Source organism: Ovis canadensis, chromosome 22 (assembly GCF_042477335.2).
Source record: "Ovis canadensis isolate MfBH-ARS-UI-01 breed Bighorn chromosome 22, ARS-UI_OviCan_v2, whole genome shotgun sequence".
In the NCBI taxonomy this organism is placed as follows: domain Eukaryota; kingdom Metazoa; phylum Chordata; class Mammalia; order Artiodactyla; family Bovidae; genus Ovis; species Ovis canadensis.
Genome location: NC_091266.1, coordinates 31,744,640 through 31,770,213, shown reverse-complemented (window position 1 = coordinate 31,770,213; position 25,574 = coordinate 31,744,640). Strand labels below are relative to the sequence as shown.

The following is a 25,574-nucleotide window of genomic DNA, read 5'->3' as shown; positions in this document are numbered from 1 at the left end:
CAGTCACAGAGGGGTCATCTCCACACTGTCATTTCAACCTATGGATATTTGGAGAAATGTGTTGTCACCCATTTATGCCAGTGTAGAATTTGTGCACATCCCTTCTGCTTATCTCAGTTCGTGGAAACTTACTTATATCATCACACTGGGAAGATGGAAAATGTCTATGGCTATGTCCTTATGTATTTTGAAAGCTTAGAGGTCTCTGGTGTTAAAGATGTGAAGAATGGATAATGAGAGGATGGGTATTAGCCTGCATGTGTGAGAGATGGAGCACCTTCCCTTACATAGAGGAAACATATCATTTATTGCCACTATAAGAAGGAAGGAGCAATTATAATTTTGGCAGAAAAAAGCTTAATAGAATAATACTAATAAAATTCATACTATGGCCTTTGTCACATAGTAGGAACTGAATAAAGAATAACTGTAGATGGTGATGATAATTATTATAACAGTATTCTAATAATATAATGATAATTACCATTGTAGTAAAGTGATGTCATATTAAATTACTTGTTCTAGAAATTGAAACTTTTTATAATGGGTGAATCTTAAGAAGATTAAAAATATTTCCCACATTACCTACATTTTCCTACATTATCTACATTTTCAGTTTGAAATGCTCACTGTTCTTGCATCCCCTGTTCCTTTTCCAGCTAGCAGAAGATTATGGCCCTGTGTTCACTCTGTATTTTGGCATGAAGCCCACTGTGGTGTTGCATGGATATGAAGCAGTGAAGCAAGTCCTGATTGATCAGAGTGAGGAATTTTCTGGCAGAGGTAGTTTACCAGTGGCAGACAACATCAACAAGGGATTAGGTATGCTTCTATTTGAGGAGTGTGTGGAAATTGTAGGTTGGACAGATTCAAATAGGCTAAGGAATTGAGAAATTATAGGTAATAGAGAAGTTTATGAAAGCATCATCATTAAACAGTTTTCTATGGATCATTAATCCATATTTAAAATTGTGAAGATGACACAGTCTGAATGAAACATTAAGTGCAATGAAAGCAAATCTTCTAATGTTCTATTAATAAATTATGGCCAGGTCAGATAATGAAAAAGAGACAGAGAGAAAAAGAAAGGAGGAAAATGACAATAAATTATCCTATTTACTGAACATTTTGCTTTCTGGCCTGAGTCATGGTTGCTAGGAGACTAGTTTTGGAAGCTTGCATAATATATACATGGAACCAACAAAGGTTTGAAGTATGTACATTGCATTCAATTTTCTATTCTTCTTAGAAAACAAAGAACAACAATTTTTTTATCCAATAGAATATAATACAAAGCATAAAGCACAAATATGCTCTGAAAAGAGGGTCATGGGGAAAGACAATAAATATAAATTAGAGTATTAAAGAAAATCTTTTGAAATCAAATACTTGCTCTGTCTGTCATCTGTGTTTTAATAGCTAGACCTTAAACTGTCCCATACTCTGTGGGTCACTGGGTTCTTACAAAAATAATGCCTGAATAGGGTCACTTCATCCTTTAATTACATTGTTCTTTAAGGTCTCATTTGACAAGGTCCCTATGAGCATTGTCTCTTTTGATCTTGTTCTTGGCTCTGGAAGTTTGACATTAAACTTTTTTTGGTACAATGTAGTTAAACAGATGACAGTGCAAGTATTTGATTTCAGAAGATTTTCTTTAATATTCTAATTTATAATTATTGTCTTTCCCCATGACCCTCTTTTCAGAGGATGTTTGTGCTTTATGGTTTGTATCATAGACCCAGCCTAGTCGTGGGGCTGTGAGAAGGGGTGGCATGCACCCACAGGGTAGAACACGGGGAAGACATCCATATTTCAAGGAAGAGATTAGAAAATAGAAGGAAAATGTCAAAATGGGAAGAGCTATGGCCACGTCCCTTACTTGAGGAATAGATTTTCATGAGCTTCCTTTCAATACACAAGTGCTGTTTATCTCTGTCTTGTTGTTTGTCTTGTTGAATTGACTCTTGTTGTTTCTCCTACAGTTCATTTTCAGTGCCCAAATCAATCCTGAAAACTTAACCTATAACTTGGACTCTATGGATTGTTAGCTGTGTTACCAAAGAGCGAATATCTTGCTTCTGTGATTTTCAGCATCCTCACAAGTAAAATGGAGACAAAACACTTGGTTCTTAGGGTTGTTCTGAATTTTGCAAAAGCTAATATTAAGAAGAGTGTAATATGTAAAACCAAGAGTCTTGACAGTAAGATACAAGCTGGGTTAAGAGAGGAGGAGGCAGGTGATGAAGGGCCTGATAGGAATTCCTGAGGCTGTCACTACTATATTTAATCCCTGCTTAGGTGTCCTTGTCATTTCCTGGTTTAAAGACTCTCAGCTAGAATTCATGACAATGGATTATTCTCCTCTGTTTTTGGTTTTTGTTCTGATAGGAATTGTTTTCAGCAATGGAGAAATATGGAAGCAAACTCGACGTTTCTCCCTCATGGTTCTGAGGAATATGGGGATGGGGAAGAGGACTATTGAACACAGAATTCAAGAGGAAGCCTTCTGTTTGGTGGAAGCATTAAGAAAAACCAATGGTGGGTATTTCTTTATGTAATTAGCAGTAACTGCTGGGGTAGACCAAATGTTATTACAAGTAGACTACAGAGTGGTAACGGCTCAAATACAACAGAAGTTGACTTTCTGCTCCCACGACAGTAGTAGGAGATGAAGTTGCTGGCATAATGGCCTTTTCAAGCACCTGGTTTCCAGGGCCTTTGATGCCTTCAACACATGGTTGCCTTCCAGTGGCTCCCAGAGTTCATCTCTTTGAATGGTAGTGGGGGTGAAGGAAAGAATGAAGAAAAACGCAATACTGTTTTTAATAGGTGAGGTATAGCAGGCACACAAAAGTTCTTTCATATCCCATGGGCTGTAACTCAGTCACAAGTGTTGGGAAATGTGCTTATCTGTAAGAGGAGCTGGGAAATGTGCTTATATGTGTGCACAGGAAGAAGAAGCAAGTGTGAATTTTGACAATCTGCTAGTAACTTGGTGAAAATAATTTGAAAGACTAAGTTCTCAGGTAGCTTCTTGAGAAGTATTGCAAATTTTTTGCAACACATGTATGCCATGTCATTGTGCACTACACCTTCAACTTGTACATTCTTGTCTATCTGTGATATCTCAATAAAACGGAAATAAAATTAGTGGTTCAGGTATAGATTTTGCACCAAGTCCTTCTCTGTGCATAAGGCTGTATCATAGCTCCCCTTGTGTGTGAAGGGAGGGAGCTGCAGCAGCACACATCTGCTCAGTGTACACGTGTGTGGATGCCCACGCAGGACCGAAGAGTGAATAGGAGAGAAAAGGGTGAGTAGGAGACTTGACAGGGAAGGAGCAAGATCAGAATCATAAGACATATGTGGTTTTTAACCTCAATATTCAGATTTAAAGAACAGTATTAACTTACTAATGCTGCATTCTAGTTGTGACTTGGTATTGTGGTTTTTTTTACCCCTGATATATAGTCATCCAGATAGGTTTCTCCCCCTCTTTTTTTGCTGCTACTGATATAAATAATGCAAATATTACAGTTATCTGCATGATTCTGGTTTCTTCTTTTAAGTAAGTTTCTCAAGTAGAGTATCAATGAACATCATGTGGACATTTGGTGCATATTACCTAGGAATGCGTGGGAGATTTGGCAGAAGCAGTGATAAGAACACAAGGTTCATCTGAATAGATTGTTCTCTATCCTTATGTTAAAATTTAACATATTAAATAGATATGTTTGCATGTTCTTTTATCAAGAACATTATTAATAGTATAGTAGTCTATTATTTTGAAGTTACCATAGTTTATTTAACCAAGCTTTATTTATTTCTCCAGATAGACTGTTTTCAACATTTTGTTGCTAATAATATAAAAAACATATTAATCATTGAATATTTCTGATTACTTTATACTTCATTTTCTTTTTTTTAAATTTAAAGTTTTTTTTTTTTTTTACTTTAAAATACTGTATTGGTTCTGCCATACATTAACATGAATCTACCACGGGTGTATATGCGTTTCCCATCCGAAACACCCCTCCCACTTCCTTCCTCATCCAGTCCCTCTGGATCATCCCAGTTCACCAGATGCGAGGACCCTGTATCATGCAACAAACTTGGACTGCCAGTGCATATCACGTACGATGATATACATGTTTCAATGCCATTCTCCCAAATCATCCCACCCTTGCCCTCTCTCACAGAGTCCAAAAAATTGTTCTATATATCTGTGTCTATTTTGCTGTCTCGCATGCAGGGTTATCATTACCATCTTTCTAAGTTCCATATATATATGTTATTATGCCGTATTGGTGATTTTCTTTCTGGCTTACTTCACTCTGTATAATAGGCTCGTTTCATCTACCTCATTAGAACAGATTCAAATGGATTCTTTTTAAATTTTTTTTAAATTTTTATTTTACTTTCCAATACTGTATTGGTTTTGCCATACATTGGCTGAATCCGCCACAGGTGTACATGAGTTCCCAATCCTGAAGCCTCCTCCCACCTCTCTCCCCATATCATCTCTCTGGGTCATCGCAGTGCACCAGACCCAAGCATCCTGTATCCTGTATCGAATCTAGACTGGCGATTCATTTCTTACATGATAGTATACATGTTTCAATGCCATTCTCCCAAATCATCCCACCCTCTCCCTCTCCCACACAGTCCATAATACTGTTCTATATATCTGTGTCTCTTTAACTGTCTCACATACAGGGTTATCAGTACCCTCTTTCTAAATACCATATATATGTGTTAGTATACTGTATTGGTGTTTTTCTTTCTGGCTTACTTCACTCTGTATAATTGGCTCCAGTTTCATCCACCTTATTAGAACAGATTCAAATGTATTCTTTCTAATGGCTGAGTAATAGTCCATTGTGTATATGTACCACAGCTTTCTTATCCATTCGTCTGCTGATGGACATCTAGGTTGCTTCCATGTCCTGGCTATTATAAACAGTGCTGTGATGAACGTTGGGGTACACATGTCTCTTTCAATTCTGGTTTCCTTGGTGTGTATGCCCAGAAGTGGGATTCCTAGGTCATAAGGCAGTTCAATTTCCAGTTTTTTAAGGAATCTCCACACTATTCTCCATAGTGGCTGCACTAGTTTGCATTCCCACCAACAATGTAAGAGGGTTCCCTTTTCTCTACACCCTCTCCAGCATTTATTGCTTGTAGACTTTTGGATAGCAGCCATTCTGACTGGCATGAAATGATACCTCATTGTGGTTTTGATTTTCATTTCTCTGATAATGAGTGATGTTGAGCATCTTTTCATGTGTTTGTTAGCCATCTGTATGTCTTCTCTGGAGAAATGTCTGTTTAGTTCTTTGGCCCATTTTTTTGATTGGGTCCTTTATTTTTATGGAATTGAGCTGCAGGAGTTGCTTGTATATTTTTGAGATTAATTCCTTGTCAGTTGCTTCATTTGCTATTATTTTCTCCCATTCTGAAGGCTGTCTTTGAAGGCTGACTTTTCATCTTGCTTATAGTTTCCTTTGTTGTGCAGAAGCTTTTAATTTTAATTAGGTCCCATTTGTTAATTTTTGCATTTATTTCCAATATTCAGGAAGGTGGGTCATAGAGGATCCTGCTGTGATTTATGTCGGAGAGTGTCTTGCCTATGTTCTCCTTTATAGATTCTGATCTTACATTTAATCCATTTTGAGATAATTTTTATGTATGGCATTAGAAAGTGTTGTAGTTTCTTTCTTTCTTTCTTTTTTTTTTTTATAAATGGTAACCAGTTTTCCCAGTACCACTTGTTAAAGAGATTGTCTTTTCTCCACTGTATATTCTTACCCCCTCTGTCAAAGATAAGGTGTCCATATGTGTGTGGATTTATCTCTGGGCTTTCTATTTTGTTCCATTGATCTATATTTCTGTCTTTGTGCCAGTACCATATTGTCTTGATGACTGTGGCTTTGTAGTAGAGCCTGAAGTCAGGCAGGTTGATTCCTCCAGTTCCATTCTTCTTTCTCAAGATTGCTTTGGCTATTTGAGTTTTTTTTGTATTTCCATACAAATTATGAAATTCTTCTTTCTAGCTCTTCAAAAAATACCATCAGTAGTTTGATAGGGATTGCATTGAATCTATAGATTGCTTTGGGTAGTATACTCATTTTCATATATTGATTCTTCTGATCCATGAACATGGTATATTTCTCCATCTATTAGAGTCCTCGTTGATTTCTTTCACCAATGTTTTATAGTTTTCTATATATGTCTTTAATTTCTTTAGGTACATATATTCCTAAGAATTGTATTCTTTTCATTGCAATGGTGAATGGAATTGTTTCCTTAATTTCTTTTTCTGTTTTCTCATTATTAGTGTATAGGCATGCAAGGGATTTCTGTGCATTGATTTATATCCTGAAACTTTACTATATTCATTGATTAGCTCTAGTAATTTTCTGGTGGAGTCTTTGGGATTTTCTATTTGGAGGATCATGTCATCTGTAAACAGTGAGAGTTTTACTTCTTGTTTTCCAATCTGGATTCATTTTATTTCTTTTTCTGCTCTGATTGCTATGGCCAAAACTTCCAAAACTATGTTGAATAGTAGTTGTGAGAGTGGGCACCTTTGTTTTGTTCCTGACTTTAGGGGAAATGCTTTCAATTTTTCACCACTGAGGATAATGTTTGCTGTGGGTTTGTCATATATAGCTTTTATTATGTTGAGGTTCCTTCTATTCCTGCTTTCTAGAGAGTTTTTATCATAAGTGGATGTTGAATTTTGTCAAAGGCTTTCTCTGCATCTATTGAGATAATCATATGGTTTTTATGTTTCAATTTGTTAATGTGGTGTGTTACATTGATTAATTTGTGGATATTACAGAATCCTTGCATTCCTGGGATAAAGCCAACTTGGTCATGATGTATGATCTTTTTAATATGTTGTTGGATTCTGTTTGTCAGAATTTGATAAGGATTTTTGAATTTATGTTCATCAGTGATATTGGCCTGTAGTTTTCTTTTTTTGTGGCATGTTTGTCTGGTTTGGTATTAGGGCGATGGTGGCCTCATAGAATGAGTTTGGAAGTTTACCTTCCTCTGCAATTTTCTGGAAGAGTTTGAGTAGGATAGGTATTAGCTCTTCTCTAAATTTTTGGTAGAATTCAGCTGTGAAGCTGTCTGGACCTGGGCTTTTGTTTGCTGGAAGATTTCTGATTGTGGTTTCAATGTCCGTGCTTGTGATGGGTCAGTTAAGATTTTCTATTTCTTCCTGGTTTAGTTTTGGAAAGTTATACTTTTCTAAGAATTTGTCCATTTCTTCCAAGTTGTCCGTTTTATTGGCGTATAATTGCTGATAGTAGTCTCTTATGATCCTTTGTATTTCTGCGTTGTCTATTGTGATCTCTCCATTTTCATTTCTAATTTTATTGATTTGATATTTTTCTCCCTTTGTTTCTTGATGAGTCTGGCTCATAGTTTTTCAATTTTCTATATCCTCTCGAAGAACCAGCTTTTGGCTTTGTTGATTTTTGCTATGGTCTCTTTTGTTTCTTTTGCATTTATTTCTACCCTAATTTTTAAGATTTCTTTCCTTATATTCACCCTGGGGTTCTTCATTTCTTCCTTTTCTAGTTGCTTTAGGTGTAGAGTTAGGTTATTTATTTGACTTTTTCTTATTTCTTGAGGTATGTCTGTATTGCTATGAGCCTTCCCCTTAGCACTGCTTTTACAGTGTCCCACAGGTTTTGGGTTGTTATGTTATCATTTTCATTCATTTCTATGCATATTTTGATTTCTGCTGTGATTTGTTGGATATTCAGCAGCGAGTTGTTCAGCCTCAATATTTTGAAATTTTTAATATTTTTCTCCTGTAATTGAGATCGAATCTGACTTTATTGTGGTCAGAAAAGATGCTTGGAATGATTTGAAGTTTTTTGAATTTACCAAGGCTAAATTTATGGCCCAGGTTGTGATCTAGCCTAAAGAAGGTTCTGTGTGCGCTTGAGAAAAAGGTGAAATTCATTGTTTTGGGGTGAAATGTCCTATAGATATGAATCAGGTCTAACTGGTCTATTGTATCATTTAAAATTTCTGTTTCCTTGCTAATTTTCTGTTTAGTTGATCTATCCATAGTTGTGAGTGGGGTATTAAAGTCTCCCACTATTATTGTGTTATTGTTAATTTCCCCTTTCATACTTCTTAGCATTTGCCTTACATATTGCATTGCTCCTATTTTGGGTGCATATATATTTATAATTGTTATATCTTCTTCTTGGATTGAATCTTTTATCATTATGTAGTGTCCTTCTTTGTCTCTTTTCACAGGCTTTGATTTAAAGTCTATTTTATCTGATATGAGTATTGCTACTCCTGCTTTCGTTTGGTCTCTATTTGCTAGGATTATCTTTTTCCAGCCCTTCACTTTCAGTCTGTATGTGTCCCTTGTTTTGAGGTGGGTCTCTTGTAGACAACATATATAGGGGTCTTGTTTTTGTATCCATTCGGCCAGTCGTTGTCTTTTGTTTTTTTTTTTGGTTGGGGCATTCAACCCATTTACATTTAAGGTAATTATTGATAAGTATGATCCCATTGCCATTTACTTTATTGTTTTGGGTTCGAGTTTATATACCCTTTTTGTGTTTCCTGTCTAAAGAAGATCTTTTAGCATTTGTTGGAGAGCTGGTTTGATGATGCTGAATTCTCTCAGCTTTTGCTTGTCTGTAAAGCTTTTGATTTCTCCTTCATATTTGAATGAGATTCTTGCTGGGTACAGTAATCTGGGCTGTAGGTATTATTTCCTTTCATCACTTTAAGTTTGTCCTGCCATTCCCTCCTGGCCTGAAGTGTTTCTATTGAAAGATCAGCTGTTAACTCTATGGGAATCCCCTTGTGTGTTATTTGTTGTTTTTCCCTTGTTGCTTTTAATATTTGTTCTTTATGTTTGATCTTTGTTAATTTGATTAATATGTGTCTTGGGGTGTTTCTCCTTGGGTTTATCCTGTTTGGGACTCTTTGAGTTTCTTGGACTTTAGGTGATTATTTCCTTCCCCATTTTAGGGAAGTTTTCAACTATTATTTCCTCAAGTATTCTCTTATGGTCTGTCTTTTTGTCTTCTTCTCTGGGACTCCTATGATTCGAATGTTTGGGTGTTTAACATTGTCCCAGAGGTCTCTGAGGCTGTCCTCATTTCTTTTAATTCTTTTTTCTTTTTTATCCTCTGTTTCATTTATTTCTACCATTCTATCTTCTACCTCACTTACCCTATCTTCTGCCTCCGTTATTCTACTGTTGGTTCCCTCCAGAGTGCTTTTGATATCATTTATTGCATTATTCATTATTGATTGACTCTTTTTTATTTCTTCTAGGTCCTTGTTAAACCTTTCTTGCATCTTCTCAATTCTTGTCTCCAGGCTATTTATCTCTAACTCCAGTTTGTTTTCAAGATTTTGGATTATTTTCACTATCACTATTTGGAATTCTTTATCAGTTATATTCCCTATCTCTTCCTCTTTTGTATGGTTTTTTTTGGGCATTTATCCTGTTCCTTTACCTGCTGGGTATTTCTCTGCCACTTCATCTTGCTTCTATTGCTGTGTTTGGGGTGGCCTTTCTGTATTTTGGCAGTTTGTGGAGTTCTCTTTATTGTGGAGTTTCCTCGCTGTGGGTGGGTTTGGATGGGTGGCTTGTGAAGGTTTCTTGGTTAGCAAATCTTGTGTCAGTGTTCTGGTGGGTGGAGCTGGATTTCTTCTCTCTGGAGTGCAATCAAGTGTCCAGTAATGAGTTATGAGATGTCAGTGGGTTTGGAGTGACTTTGGACAGCCTGTATATTGAAGCTCAGGGCTATGTTCCCGTGTTGCTGGAAAATTTGCATGGTATGTCTTGCTCTGGAACTTGTTGTCCCTTTGGTGGTGCTTGGTTTCAGTGTAGGTATGGAGGCGTTTGTTGAGCTCCTATCAATTAATGTTCCCTCAAGTCAGGAGTTCTCTGGTGTTCTCTGGATTTCGACTTGGGCCTACTGCCTCTAGTTTTCAGTCTTATTCTTACAGTAGCCTCAAGACTTTTCCATCTATACTGCACCAATGATATAACATCTAGGTTAAAGTTGAAAAGTTTCTCCACAGTGAGGGACACCCAGAGAGGTTCACAGAGTTACACGGAGAAAAGAAGAGGGAGGAGAGAGATAGAGGTGACCAGGAGAAGGAGAGGGGGAATCAAAAGATGAGAGAGAAAGCTAGCCACTTCCTTATGTGCTCCCCACAGTGTTGACCACTCAGAGATGTTCACAGAGTTATACAGAAAAGAGAAGAGGGAGGAAGCAGACAGAGGTGACCAGGAGAAGAAAGGGGGAAATCAAACACAGAGACAGATCCAGCCAGTATACAGTTCCCTAAGTGTTCTCCACCATCTGGAACACACAAAGAGATTCACAGAGTTGGCTAGAGAAGCAAAGGTGGAGGGAGGAGATAGAGGCAATCTAGTAGAGAAAAAGTAGTTTAAAGAGGGAGAGGGCAGTCAAGCCAGTAATCTTGCCCCCAAGTAAAAATGGGTGCTGAAGATTGGGTTTTTAAAGGTACAAAATTGATAACAAATACTAAAAATCAAAGATTAAAAATCTAGAGTAGAGTTTGGATTCTCAAAAATATAATGTTAAAGAAAAAAGAACAAAGTCACAAAAATTATAAAATATATATATATGAAGTTTGTTTTAAAAAATAGGGTCTTTTTTTTTGCAAAGTAATAGTAGGTTATAAAAATAGAAATTAAATAATAGAGGACTCAACAATAAATTTTTTTTAATTTAAAGAATGATAATAGAAAATATATATAGAAGACTTTCTTTGGTGTTGTTGTGGACAGTGTGGGGTTAGTTCATTTTCAGATAGTTCCTTTATCCAGCTTATATTTCTCAAGCTCTATAGGTCCCTTCCTATGTAGTCAGTGCTAACTACAGCGTTTTGATCTATTGCACCTGTCACTTCCAAGGCGGTTCCCTCTGTTTTAGCTTCATGTGTTTGCTGGTCTCTTCAGTGTCTGATTTCCTCCCTGACACAAGGGGCGGTGGTGGACACTTTTTGAGGCTCACTTGTTCAGTGATGCTGTGGGGAAAGAGGAACACTGCAAGCAAACAACATTGGTTTGTCCTTGCAGTGTCTCGGCCCCACTGTGTTTGCCCCTGCTCACAGCGTATGTGCTTTCTCTGTCTACACTGCTTAGGCTCTAGGTTGCTCTGCCAGGAACTGTCTGATGCCTGCCCTGGGTTGTATGCATTTCCCAGGTCTAAGCTGCTCAGGTTCAGGTACTCAGGTACTCTTCAAAGGTGCAGACTCGTTTGGGCCTGTGTTTTGAGCCCTTCCCAGGTCTGAGCAGCTCAGGTGACCAGGTGTTTGGCAAGCATGGTTGCTGCAACTTATTGCCTCCCCTGTCCCTGCCACTCGGTTTTCTGGGTGTACAACTGGCACAGCTTCTCAAGCGAATGACGAATGTCAGAATCCCACGAAGTCTTGGTTAGCACCAAAACCTGCTTGCAGTTTGATAGATAATGCCTCTCTGGGGCTGCAATTGCTCTCTTCCACCTCTGGCTGCCCTTGCCTGCCTGTCTCTGGTGGGGGATGGGCCGGTCCATAGCCGGCTAGCTCTGCTCAGTCCTTTGTTCTGTGATCTGGCCTGGTGGTGTCTTAGGTTAGGGCTTTTCATGGGGTAGTTATCCTACAGTCTGGGTTGCTATTTCAAGTTACCTCCCTGAGATTGCCCTTGGGACATTCAGGCCCGGTCCTTACTCCACGAAATTCAGGCCCAGTCCTTACTCTAAGCAATACAGCCCAGGCCTAGCTGCCCAGCCCCCGCTTGCTAGTGGCGGATGTTGGTGTCTGCGTTACTTCTCCACTGGGAGATAATGTTGCAGAAGTAATCTGTGGGTTTTAATTATTTATTTATTTTTCCTCTTGGTTATGTTGACCTCTGAGGTTCCAAGACTCACCCCAGACTCACCAGTGAGGGTTTTCCTGGTGTCTGGAAACCTCTCTTTTTTAAGACTCACTTCCCAGGACAAAGCTCTGTCCCTACCTCTTTTGTCTTGCTTTTTATCTTTTATATTTTTTCCTACCTCCTTTCAGAGACAGTGGGCTGCTTTTCTGGGTGCCTGATGTCTTCTGCCAGCATTCAGAAGTTGTTTGGTTGAATTTACTCAACGTTCAAGTGTTCTTTTGATGAATTTGTGGGGAAGAAAGTGGTCTCCCCATCCTATTCTCTGCCATCTTAGGACTGCTGTCCTGATTACTTTCTAGAATAAAATTTCTGAAATGGAATTAGTAAATCAATGAATACTGAAATTTGATACACATTACTTGTAAGTGGTTTTGTCCACCTGATTTGTATTTCACACAGAAATTATTGTTAGCTGATTCATTTTCCCCTTGATTAATATGGCCTTCTCTCAGCTTCCTCGCTGATGACCACCAAGACTCTGCTCAATTTCACCTAACTATGAGACCTCATACCTATGGGGTTGCCTAGTTTGACTGCAGAGTTCCAAAGAATAGCAAGGAGAGATAAGAAAGTGTTCCTTAGTGAATAATGCAAAGAAATAGAGGGGAAAAATAGAGTGGGAAAGACTAGAGATCTCTTCAAGAAAATTAGAGATAGCAACGGGATATTTCATGCAAAGATGTGCACAATAAAAGAGAAATGGTATAGACCTAACAGAAGCAGAAGATATTAAGAAGAGGTGGCAAGAATACACAGAACTACACACAAAAAAAAATCTTCATGACTGAGATAATCACAATGGTGTGATCACTCACCTAGAGCCAGACATCCTGGAATGTGAAGTCAAGTGGGCCTTAGATAGCATCAGTACAAACAAAGCTAGTGGAGGTGATGGAATTCCAGATGATCTATTTTAAATCCTAAAAGATGTGAAAGTGCTGCACTCAATATGCCAGTAAACTTGGAAAACTCAGCAGTGACTTCAGGACTAGAAAAGTTCATTTTTCATTCCCATCCCAAAGAAAGGCAATGCCAAAGAATGCTCAAACTACCACACAGTTGCATTCATCTCACCACATTCCAGGATGTCTGGCTTTAGGTAAGTGTGTATGAGCAAAGCTAATGGAGGTGATGGAATTCTAGTTGAGCTATTTCAAATCCTGAAAGATGATGCTGGGAAAGTGCTGCATGCAATATGTCAGCAAATTGGGAAAACTCAGCAGTGGCCACAGGACTGGGAAATTTTCATTCCAATTCCAAAGAAGGGCAATACCAAAGAATGTTCAAATTACCACACAATTGCAATCATCTCGCACACTAGTGAAGTAATCCTCAAAATTCTACAAGCCAGGCTTCAGCAATATGTGAACCACGAACTTCCAGATGTTCAAGCTGGTCTGAGAAATGGCAGAAAAACCAGAGATCAAATTGCCAACATCCATTGGATCATCAAAAAAGCAAGAGAGTTTCAGAAAAACATCTATTTCTGCTTTATTGACTATGCCAAAGCCTTTCACTGTGTGGATCACAACAAACTGTGGAAAATTCTGAAAGAGATGGGAATACCTGACCACCTGACCTGACTCTTGAGAAACCTGTATGCAGGTCAGGAAGCAGTAGATAGAACTGGACATGGAACAACAGACTGGTGTCAAATAGGGAAAGGAGTACGTCAAGGCTGTACATTGTCACCCTGCTTATTTAACTTACATGCAGAGCTGTAAGAGAAACACTGGGTTGGCAGAGGCACAAGCGGGAATCAAGATTGCCGGGAGAAATATCAATAACCTCAGATATGCAGATGACACCACCCTTATGGCAGAAAGTGAAGAAGAACTAAACAGCATCTTAATGAAGGTGAGAAAGGAGAGTGAAAAAGTTGGCTTAAAGCTCAACATTCAGTAAACGAAGATCATGGCATCCGGTCCCATCACTTCATGGCAAATGGATGGGGAAACAGTGGAAACAGTGGCAGGCTTTATTTTTTGAGGCTCCAAAATCACTGCGGGTGGTTATTGCTGCCATGCAATTAAAAGAAACTTACTCCTTGGAGAGAAAATTATGACCAACCTAGACAGCATATTAAAAAGCAGAGACATTACTTTGACAACAAAGGTCCATCTAGTCAAGGCTATAGTTTTTCCAACAGTCATGTATGGATGTGAGAGTTGAGCTATAAAGTGAGCTGAGTGCTGAAGAATTGATGTTTTTGAGTTGTGGTGTTGGAGAAGACTCTTGAGAGTCCCTTGGACTGCAAGGAGATCCAACCAGTCCATCCTAAAGGAGATCAGTTCTGGGTGCTCATTGGAAGGACTGATGTTGAAGCTGAAAGGAGCTGATTCATTTGAAAAGACCCTGTTGCTGGGAAAGATTGAGGGCAGGAGGAGAAGGGGACGACAGAGGATGAGATGGCTGGATGGCATCACTGACTCGATGGACGTGAGTCTGAGTGAACTCCAGGAGTTGGTTATGGACAGGGAGGCCTGGCGTGCTGAGGTTCATGGGATCGCAAAGAGTCGGACACGACTATGTGACTGAACTGAACTGAACACATGCTAGCAAAGTAATGCTCAAAATTCTCAAATCCATCTTCAACAGCATGTGAACTGTGAATTTCCAGATGTTCAATATGGATTTAGAAAAGGCAGAGTAAACTGCCAGAGATCAGATTACCCAAATCTGGTGGATCATCAAAAAATTGAGAGAGTTCCAGAAAAATATCTACTTCTGCTTTATTGACTATGCCACTTTGACTGTGTGCATTACAACAAACTGTGGAAATTCTGAAAGAGATGGGAATACCAGACCACCTGACCTGCCTCCTGAGAAATCTGTAGGCAGGTCTGAAGCAACAGTTAGAACCGGACATGGAACAACAGACTGGTTGCAAATTAGGAAAGGAGTACATTGAGGCTGTGTATTGTCACCCTGCTTATTTAACTTATATGCAGAGTACGTCATATGAATTGCTGGGTTGGATGAAGCTCAAGCGGAATCAAGATTGCTGGGAAAATATCAATAAACTCAAATACACGTATGCTGCTACTGCTGCTGCTGCTAAGTAACTTCAGTCGTGTCTGACTCTGGGTGACCCCATAGACCCTGGGGTCCCAGCCCACCAGGCTACCCCGTCCCTGGGATTCTCCAGGCAAGAACACTGGAGTGGGCTGCCATTTCCTTCTCCACAAATACACAGATGACACCATCCTTACAGCAGAAAGTGAATACAAACTAAAGAGCCTCTTGATGAAAGTGAAAGAGGAGAGTGAAAAAGTTATGAAAATATTGGTTTAAAACTGAACATTCAGAAAACTAAGATCATAGCATCCAGTCCCATCACCTCATGGCAAGTAGACTGGGAAACAATAGAAACAGTGAGAGACTTTACTTTTTTGGGCTCCAAAATCACTACAGATGGTGACTACAGCTATGAAATTAAGAGGTGCTCGCTCCTTGGAAGAAAAGCTATGACCAACCCAGACAGCATATTAAAAAGTAGAGACATGACTTTGCCAACAAAGGTCCATCTAGTCCAACTTGTGGATTTTCCAGCAGTCACATATGGATGTGAGAGTTGGATTATAAAGAAAGCTGAGTGCTGAAGAATATATGCTTTTGAACTGTGGTATTGGAGAACACTCTTGAGATTCCCTTGTACTGCAAGGAGGTCCAACCAGTCAATCCCAAGGAAATCAGTCCTGAATATTCATTGAAGAGACTGATGCTGAAGCTGAAACTCCATTACTTGACTACCTGATGGGAAGAACTGACTCATTGGAAAATACTCTGATGCTGGGAAGGATTGAAGGCAGGAGAAGAAGGGGATGACAGAAAATGAGATGATTGGATGGCATCACTGACTCGATGGACATGAGTTTGAGCAAGCTCCAGAAGTTGGTGATGGACAGCAAAGCCCAGTGTGCTGCTGTCCATGGGGTTGCAAAGAGTCAGACATGAATGATCGACTGAACTGAACTGAACTGAACTGAGTTTGTCACTGGTTAACTGACTGTTGGAAGTTTATTTTACATGTTGGGCATAACCTTTTTCCTTGTAACTTCTACTTTTTAATCCCTGATAGACTTTTTCCTTTTGGAGTATAGTGTGGTAGTAACCAGGCAGAGGCAGGGTGGACCTCCCATCGAAAATTTAGTTTAGATGTTGAGAATGGTAGTGATACACACATCTCAATAGGATATGAAAAGGTCTATTACACGCATAATGAGGCTTTCTGTGGAGGGCAGGTGGCTAGAAACCAGATCCAAAAATGGCTTGAGAGAGCAGAGAAAGGATGCAGCCTTGAGATTTTTATGGTCTTTGGGGGATAGTTTGGGGTTGAAGGTTCTCAGTGAAAAACCAGACCTTATGTTCTTTAAATTTTGTTCTTGTTGCAATGAAGTATCACTTGAGCTTTCTTTAAAGTCACCTAGTCTAGATGTCAGTAGAAGAAGAAAAGACGAGGCTTACAAATTGTTATCAAACAGGAATAAAGCTAGTCATATTTTTTATTTTGGTTTGGAAGCCTGTTTCAAATACTATAACATATTTTTTAAATATTTGAATGTAACTCCAATTTCCATCACTGTTCTTTTCTTCTACAGAAAAATATGCTCCAATTTTTTTCTTTAAAAAATTATTTTTTTTAATTGAAAGATAATTGTTTTACAACATTGTGTTGGTTTCTGCCATACATCAACATGAATCAGTCATGGGTATACATATGTCCTCTCCCTCTTGAACTTCCCTTCTACCTCCCATGCCTTTCTATCCCTCTAGGTTGTCACCCTGGTTTGAGGTTCCTGATTCATACAGCAAATTCCCTTTGGTATCTATTTTACATACATTAGTGTATATGTTTCCATGGCACTCTCTCCATCCATCCAACTTTCTCCTTTCTCCCACCCACCTGTGTCCATATGTCTGTTCTCTATGTCTGCACCCATTTGTACCCTGAAAATAGTTTCATCAGTACTGTCTTTCTAGATACCATATTTATGAGTTAATATACAACAGTTGCTTTTCTCTTTCTGACTTATTTCACTCTGTGTAATAGGCTCTAGGTTTGTCCACCTCATTAGAACACACTCAAATGCATTCCTTTTTATGCCTGAGTAATATTCATTATATATATGTACCACAGCTTCTTTATCCATTCATCTGTTGATGGACATCTAGGTTGCTTTCATGTCCTAGCTATTGCAAATAATGCTTCAGTGAACATTGGGGTATATGTGTCTTTTTCAATTTTGGTTTCCTCAGCGTAATGCCTAGTAGTGGGATTGATGGGTCATATGGTAGTTTTATTCCTAGTTTTTAAAGGAATCTCCATACTGTCTTCCATAGAGGCTGTATCTGTTTACATTCCTACCAACTGTGCAGAAGGGTTCCCTTTTCTCCACATCCTCTCCAGTATTTATTGTTTGTGGTTTTTTTTATGACGACCGTTCTGACCAGTCCAATTTTTTCAACTGCATTTTTGAAATATTATTTCAAGTCTCCCCAGGCTCTTGATTTTCTTATGATATTGCTGTTTCCTGTAGGCATGATGAAGAAGTATAGACGGTGAGGGCTAAATCTGGCAACATTAAAGACATTTTAAAATAACCTTTTTCTTGTGAATTACCTTGTGGCTGTTATTTGGAGAATGACATAAATAGGAGAACACTTGGAGGGGAAATAAGTAAACCACACTGGATTAGATAATTTTGTTTGGGAAAACACAATAAATTTTATTTTAGGCATGTTGAATAGTGATGATTGCATGTCCAGGTTGTTCCTATAATTTAAAAAAAAATCTTGAAATTCAACCCTTCTTACTTACTTTAAACAGTAAATGTAAGATTTACACTAGAATATTTTCTAACATTTATATTGACTTTTTAGGATCTCCTTGTGATCCTACTTTACTTCTGAGCTGTGCTCCCTGCAATGTGATATGCTCCATTGTTTTCCGGAATCGTTTTGAGTACAGTGATGAGAAATTGCTAACCTTGATAAAATATTTTAATGAAAATGGGATGCTTGTAAGCACCCCCTGGATAGAGGTAAGGTCAAGATTCTCTTTAAATGGGAGACAACTTTCTAGCTAATTGATTGCTCATCCTTCATCATCCCTTTGTGTTCTATCAAAATGGATAATGTTACTCAGACTGTCACTTGTAACTGATTAGTGAGTTGTCAATTCAATTTAGATAATGAATTGAGTTTTAAAATGTGAAATATAGTAATAAAAAGAAAAATATAATATTGTAGTGTATCAATTATAGCAAAATATTTTTTTCAGAAACCTGTTTAACCCCCTGATTTGTATATCTATAGATAAAGACAGTGGTATATAAAATGTGTTTTTTTATGATAGTACATGTCAGGAAAAGTTAATAACATATGTGGTACATCCTTTATAACTAAAATTCTATGTGGGATGTAAGGTTATGATGTTTTCCATTTGGGAAGGATCATAGAGGACAAATATCCTATTCCTCATTTTTTGGAACATACAAATTCACCCAGAGATATTAAATGTATTTTCCAAAGTAGCCTAACCAAGAAAAAGAATGAGCTAGACTTAGAAGCTGCTGCTGCTGCTGCTGCTGCTGCTGCTGCTAAGTCGCTTCAGTCGTGTCCAACTCTGTGCGACCCCATAGATGGCAGCCCACCAGGCTCCTCCATCCCTGGGATTCTCTAGACAAGAACACTGGAGTGGATTGCCATTTCCTTCTCCAATGCATGAAAGTGAAAAGTGAAAGTGAAATCGCTCAGTCGTGTACTACTCTTAGCGACCTCATGGACTGCAGCCTACCAGGCTCTTCCATCCATGGATTTTCCAGGCAAGAGTACTGGAGTGGGGTGCCATTGCCTTCTCCGAACTTAGAAGCTAGATTTCTCAATTCTCTAGCTAGTTTGATACAAGGTACCAGCCTTAATAAATTTCTTCAGTGTCTAGCAAAGGTATTAAGTCATGAAGGTACTACTTAAAAAGGAGCCAATAACCTTTAGGATTAGAAATAGCCAAGCGAATAAGGGCAACATGTATATTTCTCAGGGCTTTCCAGGTGGTGCTAGTAGTAAAAAAGGCATCTGACAATGTAGGAGGTGTAAGAGATACAGGTTCAATTCCCTGAATGAGGAAGGTCTCTTGGAAGAGGGCATGGCAACCCACAGTCCATAGGGTCACAAAAAGTTGAATATGACTGAAGAGATTTAACACGTATATTTCTCGGGGTATAAAATGCCTAAATAAAACTAAGCTACATAGTTTAGGCATTAACTTAATATTGCTGGTGAGCTTATTCATTACTAATAAAGGGTGTGAATATTAATAGACATAAAGGGAATTTTTGATCAGAATATAATAATGGTATGAGACTTTAACACACCATTTGCACCAATAAATAGATCATGCAGATCTAAACTTAATAAGGAAAAATTGGTGTTAAGCAACACATTAGATCAGATTTATACAGAACATTCTATCCAAATGCAGTCAAATACACATTCTGTTCAAGTGCACATGAAACATTCTCCAGGATAGATTGTGTTATGTCACAAACAAATTAATTATGTCAATAAATTCAAGAAATTGAAATCATATCAAGCATCTCTTCTAACCACAACTGTGTGAAACTAGAAATCAATCACAAGAAAAAAATAACTAGAAAAAATACAAAGGATCGGATAATAGGTCAATAAATAAATCAAAGAGGAAATGAAAATATTTTGAGATAATTGAAATGAGAAATAGAACATTTAAAAATCTTTGTGACAAACAAAAACAGTTCTAAGAGGGAGTTTTGTAGAAAACAGCCCTATCACTCCAGGAAACTAAAAAAAATTCAAAAAACCAATCTGACTTTACACATAAAATAACTAAAAAAGAAGAACAAACAATGCCCAAAGTTAGCAGAAGGAAGGAAATAATAAAGGTCAGAGATTAAATAAATGAAACATTAACTGTAGACATTAGAAAAGATCAATGAAACTAAAAGCTGGTTCTTGCAAAGATAAACAAAAATTGATAAACCTTTGCCAGACTCATCAAGATAAAAAGAGAGACAATCCAAACAGATAAAATCAGAAATGAAAGAGAAAAGTATTACAACTGATATCACAACACTTCAAAGGATCATGATCACCACTATGAACAATTACATACAAGTGAACTGGATACCTAGAAAAAACGTGTGCATTCACAGAAACACATAACATACCAAGACTAAATCAGGAAGAAACAGAAAATCTAATCAGACTGATGATCATTAGTAATCATATTGAAATAATCATCTAAACACTTCCATCATTGAAAATATAGGACCAGATAGCCTCACAGGTCAATTCTATTAAAGATTTAGAGATGAGTTAATACATATCTTTCTCAAACTTTTGCAAAAATTTGAAGAGAAAGAAACACTTCCGCAAAAATTCTCAATAAAATATTTGCAAACAGAATTCACCAATACATTAAAAGTGTCATAAACCAAATGATTGTGAAGTAAAAGTCGCTGAGTTGCGTCTGACTCTTTGCAACCCCCATGGACTATACAGTCCATGGAATTTTCCAGGCTAGAATACCAGAGTGGCCATTCCCTTCTCCAGGCCATCTTCCCACCCCAGGGATCAAGCCCAGGTCTCCTGCATTGCAGGCGGGTTCTTTACCAGCTGAGCCACAAGGGAAGCCCAAGAATACTGGAGTGGGTAGCCTATCTCTTCTTTAGTGGATATTCCTGACCCAGGAATTGAACAAGGGTCTCCTGCATTGCAGGCGTATTCTTTACCAGCTGAGCCAACAGGAAAGCCCAAACCACTATTAAGTTAAATTTATCCCAGCGATGCAAGAGTGGTTCCATATCTGCAAATCATTCAATCTGATACATTAAATTAACAAAATGAAAGAAAAAATTTATGATCGCAAATTATGTTTAAAAATACTTTAAAAAATTCAACATCCATTTATGATAAAAGCTCTTCATGAGTGAGTATTGAAGGAATACACCTCAAAATGTAATAAAGGCCATAATGACAAGCCCATAGCTAACATCATACTCAACAGTGAAAATCTGAAAACATTTTTTTAAGATAAGTCAAAAGACAAGGATGCCAGTGGAACAAAACAGTTACCTATTAAATGGGAAAAGACATTTCCAAACAATATTTCTGACAAGGGATTAATATAAAAAATGCACACAGAACACATGCAACTCAAAATCAAAACAGAAAAGCAAATTCAAAATAAATAAAAGTGTCTAGAGGACTTGAATAAACATTTTTTCCAAAGAGGATGTATAGATGTCCAATAAGCATATGAAAATATATTCAGCATCACAAGTAATCAGGGAAATGCAGATCAAAACCACAATGAGATATCACCTCATACCAGTCAGAATAGCTCTTGTCAAAAAGAAATAACAAGTGTTGGGGAGAATGTGGAGAAAAAGGAACCCTTATGAATTGTTGGTGGGAATTTAAATTGATGCAGGCACTATGGAAAACAATATGAAAGCTTGTCAAAAAATTAAAACTAGAACTAATGTACAATTCAGCAATTCCAGTCCTGGGTATGTATCCAAAGGAAATAAAAACAATAATTTGAAAATGTATGTGTACCCCTATGTTCACTGTACCTTTGTTTACAATAGTCAATATATAGAAGCAACCTTAGTATCTATCAAAGAATGAATGGATAAGAAAATATGGTTTGTATATATACAATGGAAATTTATTCAGCCATATAACAGATTGAATAGTGCTGTTTATGACAGTATGGATGGGCATAGAAGATATTATGCTAAAGGGAAAATGTCAGGCAGAGAAAGACAAATGCCATGTGATTTACTTCATATTTGGAACTTAAAAATGAAATCAAACAAAACAAAACAGAGACTCATAGACCCAGAGAATAAACTAGTGATCACTTGAGGGGATAGAATGTGGGCATGAATGAAATAGATGAAGGAGATTAAGAAGTCTGAACTTCTAGTTATAAAATAAAGTCACAGGGATATAATATACAGCACAAGGAATAGTCAATAACATTTCAATAGCTGTATGATGACAGAGGGTTCCTAAACTAACCATGGTGAAAAATTTTTAATGCATATAAACGTCAAATCACAATTTTGTACACCTGAAATGAATAAATATTGCACATCGGCTATACTTTCATAAAAACTATAACAAAAAGGATGCGATCCCTGCACATTTTTTAGGTGACTCTCTGTAGACATGCACATAGGGTAAACTGGAGTGAACACTGGGTTCTAACTCTATCACTAGTTTTGTGTTTTAAACTGATTGACTAGCCTTTCTGAATCTCAGTACCCTCATTTGAAAAGATGGTAGTATGATCCTGAATTTCTTTAGAGAACTATGGTTAGAAATGAATTTGAATATTTTTAATATAAATTTATTTATTTTAATTGGAGGTTAATTACTTCACAATATTGTATTGGTTTTGCCATACAACAACATGAATGGTTTTGAAATTAGTTGATAACCTGTGCCTGCTGTTACTCCAGCCAATTTATCAGTTCCCTCTCAATCTCAAATTTATTCTAGTTTAAGATGCATGTATGCAAGACAGGGAAAGAGACACAGATGTGTATAACGGACTTTTGGACTCAGAGGGAGAGGGAGAGGGTGGGATGATTTGGGAGAATGACATTCTAACATGTATACTATCATGTGAATTGAATCGCCAGTCTATGTCTGACGCAGGATGCAGCATGCTTGGGGCTGGTGCATGGGGAGGACCCAGAATTATGTTATGGGGAGGGAGGTGGGAGGGGGGTTCATGTTTGGGAATGCATGTAAGAATTAAAGATTTTAAAATTTAAAAAAAAAAAAAGATGTATAACATAAAAAAAAAAAGATGCATGTCTTACTCATCTTAATCTACTCATTTTATAGCAATGTGTTTGATCCATAATATGGGCCCATAAAAGTTTGCTGAATAAATTAATGAATGATTCTTTCATCTTTCAGCTCTTCAATGCTTTCCCCTCTTTACTACGTCATTTCCCAGGAAGTCATAATACAATATTTAAAAACATGACTGAGCAAAGAAAGTTTATTTTGGAGGAAATAAAGAAACACCAAGAATCCCTGGACCTCAATAACCCTCAAGATTTTATTGATTACTTTCTGATTAAAATGGAAAAGGTAAAATGGAACCCAGATTCACTACTTCATCTTTGCGAATGGAGTGATGTGACACATGGAATAGCTTTGTTCTTCTCAGTGAAACTGGTTTATTAGAACAAATGCTCCTTCTTAAAGATGTGTTCACTGCTTGCACATACAAGAATGAATATTGCTTGTGCAAACCGTTATGGATGTCTTGAGATATTTATGAATTGTCACTGAAAATTATTTGGAAGTTTTCATATTTACCACGTTAAAGCTGGTTCTTTATTTGGGGACAGGTTGAAGCACTCACATACAGACAAATAGGCACATCCAAGATTATTGATAGACAGCATATTCTTTTTCATCATATAAATTCCATGAATGGATGATGTAAGAAATGAGAGAAAGCAGGAATTGGTGGGAATCATGAAAGGCTTACTGTTGGAAAGATAGTAGGAAACAGCTGAGGCAGGTTTGAGAAAACTCTGGCTTAGATTAGCAGAGATGACAAAATTGGTTCAGGGAAGGATAAGTGCAGTGATGAAGTGTGTGGAATTTTTAGAGATTATCTTGATTGTAACTGAGAAACTGTCATGGGTGTAATGACTGATGATTTTGGAAATAGTGTTGCAGTCTGAAGGTAGGTGATTCTGAATACTTGAGTGAGAACTTCAGATATGATGAAATAAACAATAGATGCTTGAATTGACAGTGAGTAGCAGTGATGACTTGATAAGAGACGTTAGAAATTACTGAAGAACTGATTTGCTTTAGTGAGTATCAAAAGTGAAGAATCAGAAAGGACTTGAAAGTTTAACTCTATGTTTTAACTGAAGTAATTCTAACCACTCATCTAACGTTACCTTCATCTATAACACTCTCTAATGTTTGGCTTAATTAGTCAAATGAGTAATTTTTTAAAAAAATTATGATGTCATATGGAATTATTTTAGGTTATTTATAAGGTTCTTTTATTTATCAAGTAATCCTAATACATCATTGCTAGGAAAAACACAATAAACATTCTGAATTTACCATGGACAACTTGATCACCACTGTATGGGATGTATTTAGTGCTGGAACAGAGACAACAAGCCTCACTCTGAGATATGGGCTCCTGCTCCTGCTGAAGCACCCAGAAGTCACAGGTAGGATCAGAGATGGTGGACAGGATGAAACATTCTTCATCTGCCTAGATATTGTACAAGAAAAAAAATCATCATTAGTAGATCTTCCTATAATTGGATGAATTAAATTCAAATTAAAGTAAAACTCATAAAGAAATAGTTAATCATCAGCAGAGGTTTCAAGGGCTGAGGTCACTGTTTTTTTCTGTGGCAGAGTATCATTGATCTGCATCATGTCAAATGTAGTAAAGAGAGTTATCCTAGGATCTGGAAAGCATTAACCTTCCTCTCTCTCTAAAAGGGTATTGCTTGATAAAGCCTTCTAAGTCCAGATAAATATATTGTTGTCAAAAGATAATTCTAACTCAAATGTATTTGTAATGAAAGGACTGACTCAGCAAAATTACAGTTCTTTGTCAAAAAGATTCACTCTAAAAAAGTTATATACAATTAAAAATTCTTTTCAATTATATCCTTTTGAGACAACAAATTTTCCAATGTAACCATGATTGAGAAGATAAAAAATGTCTTTATCACTTGACCTAAATTCTGATTCCTATCTTGCCAGCTAAAGTTCAGGAAGAAATTGACCGTGTGGTTGGCAGAAACCGAAGCCCCTGCATGCAGGACAGGAGCCGCATGCCCTACACGGATGCTGTGCTGCATGAGATCCAGAGATACATTGACCTTGTCCCCAGCAATCTGCCCCATGTAGCAACTCAGGATGTTAAGTTCAGAGAATACCTCATTCCCAAGGTAAGAAGTATTTCATCTATACTCGACTCTTGAAAGTGAAACACTCTTTGCGACCCCATGGGCTACACAGTCCATGGAATTCTCCAAGCCATTATACTGGAGTGGGTAGCCTTTCCCTTCTCCAGGGGATCTTCCCAACCCAGGGACGGAACCCAGGTCTCCTGCATTGTAGACAGATTCTTTACCGTCTGAACCACAGGGAAGCTAGCAGACAGTTAGGCACTGTATAATTCTACTGCTGTGATAGTTGATAACCTGAGTCTTAAAGTGGTTCAGCTGATAAAGAATCTTCCTGCAGTGCAGAAGACCTGGGTTCTATCCTTGGATTGGGAAGATCTCCTGGAGGAGGCATGGCAACTCACTCTATTATTCTAGCCTGGAAAATCCCTATGGACAGAGGAGCCTTGTAGGCTACAGTCCCTGGGATCGCAAAGAGTCAGACGTGGCTGGGTAATTAAGCATGCACACAAATGTTTACAGGTATTACACAGTCATGTCATACTCAGTACACTGATAACTCCATACTGCCTGTTCATTAGCCCTCTCTTCCGTCTACTTCCTTATTTTCCAGTGTGTTTTACTATTATGAGCACTTAACCAGTATTTTCTATTCTCATATG

At 37.7% G+C, this 25,574-nt stretch overlaps 1 protein-coding gene across 2 annotated transcripts in view; it reads left to right on the top strand.

Annotated features, from left to right (window-relative positions):
- LOC138427954 (cytochrome P450 2C21-like) overlaps nt 1-25,574 on the top strand; it is a 59,233-nt gene that overhangs the window by 14,054 nt on the left and 19,605 nt on the right. Inside the window, exons 2-7 of one of the 2 annotated variants that reach the window (XM_069568079.1) lie at nt 660-822; nt 2,392-2,541; nt 17,834-17,994; nt 22,928-23,104; nt 24,078-24,219; nt 24,767-24,954. In XM_069568079.1, coding sequence (XP_069424180.1) covers nt 660-822; nt 2,392-2,541; nt 17,834-17,994; nt 22,928-23,104; nt 24,078-24,219; nt 24,767-24,954 — 981 coding nt within the window. The remainder of the gene's footprint in view (nt 1-659; nt 823-2,391; nt 2,542-17,833; nt 17,995-22,927; nt 23,105-24,077; nt 24,220-24,766; nt 24,955-25,574) is intronic. The other variant, XM_069568081.1, reaches the window with a different exon arrangement.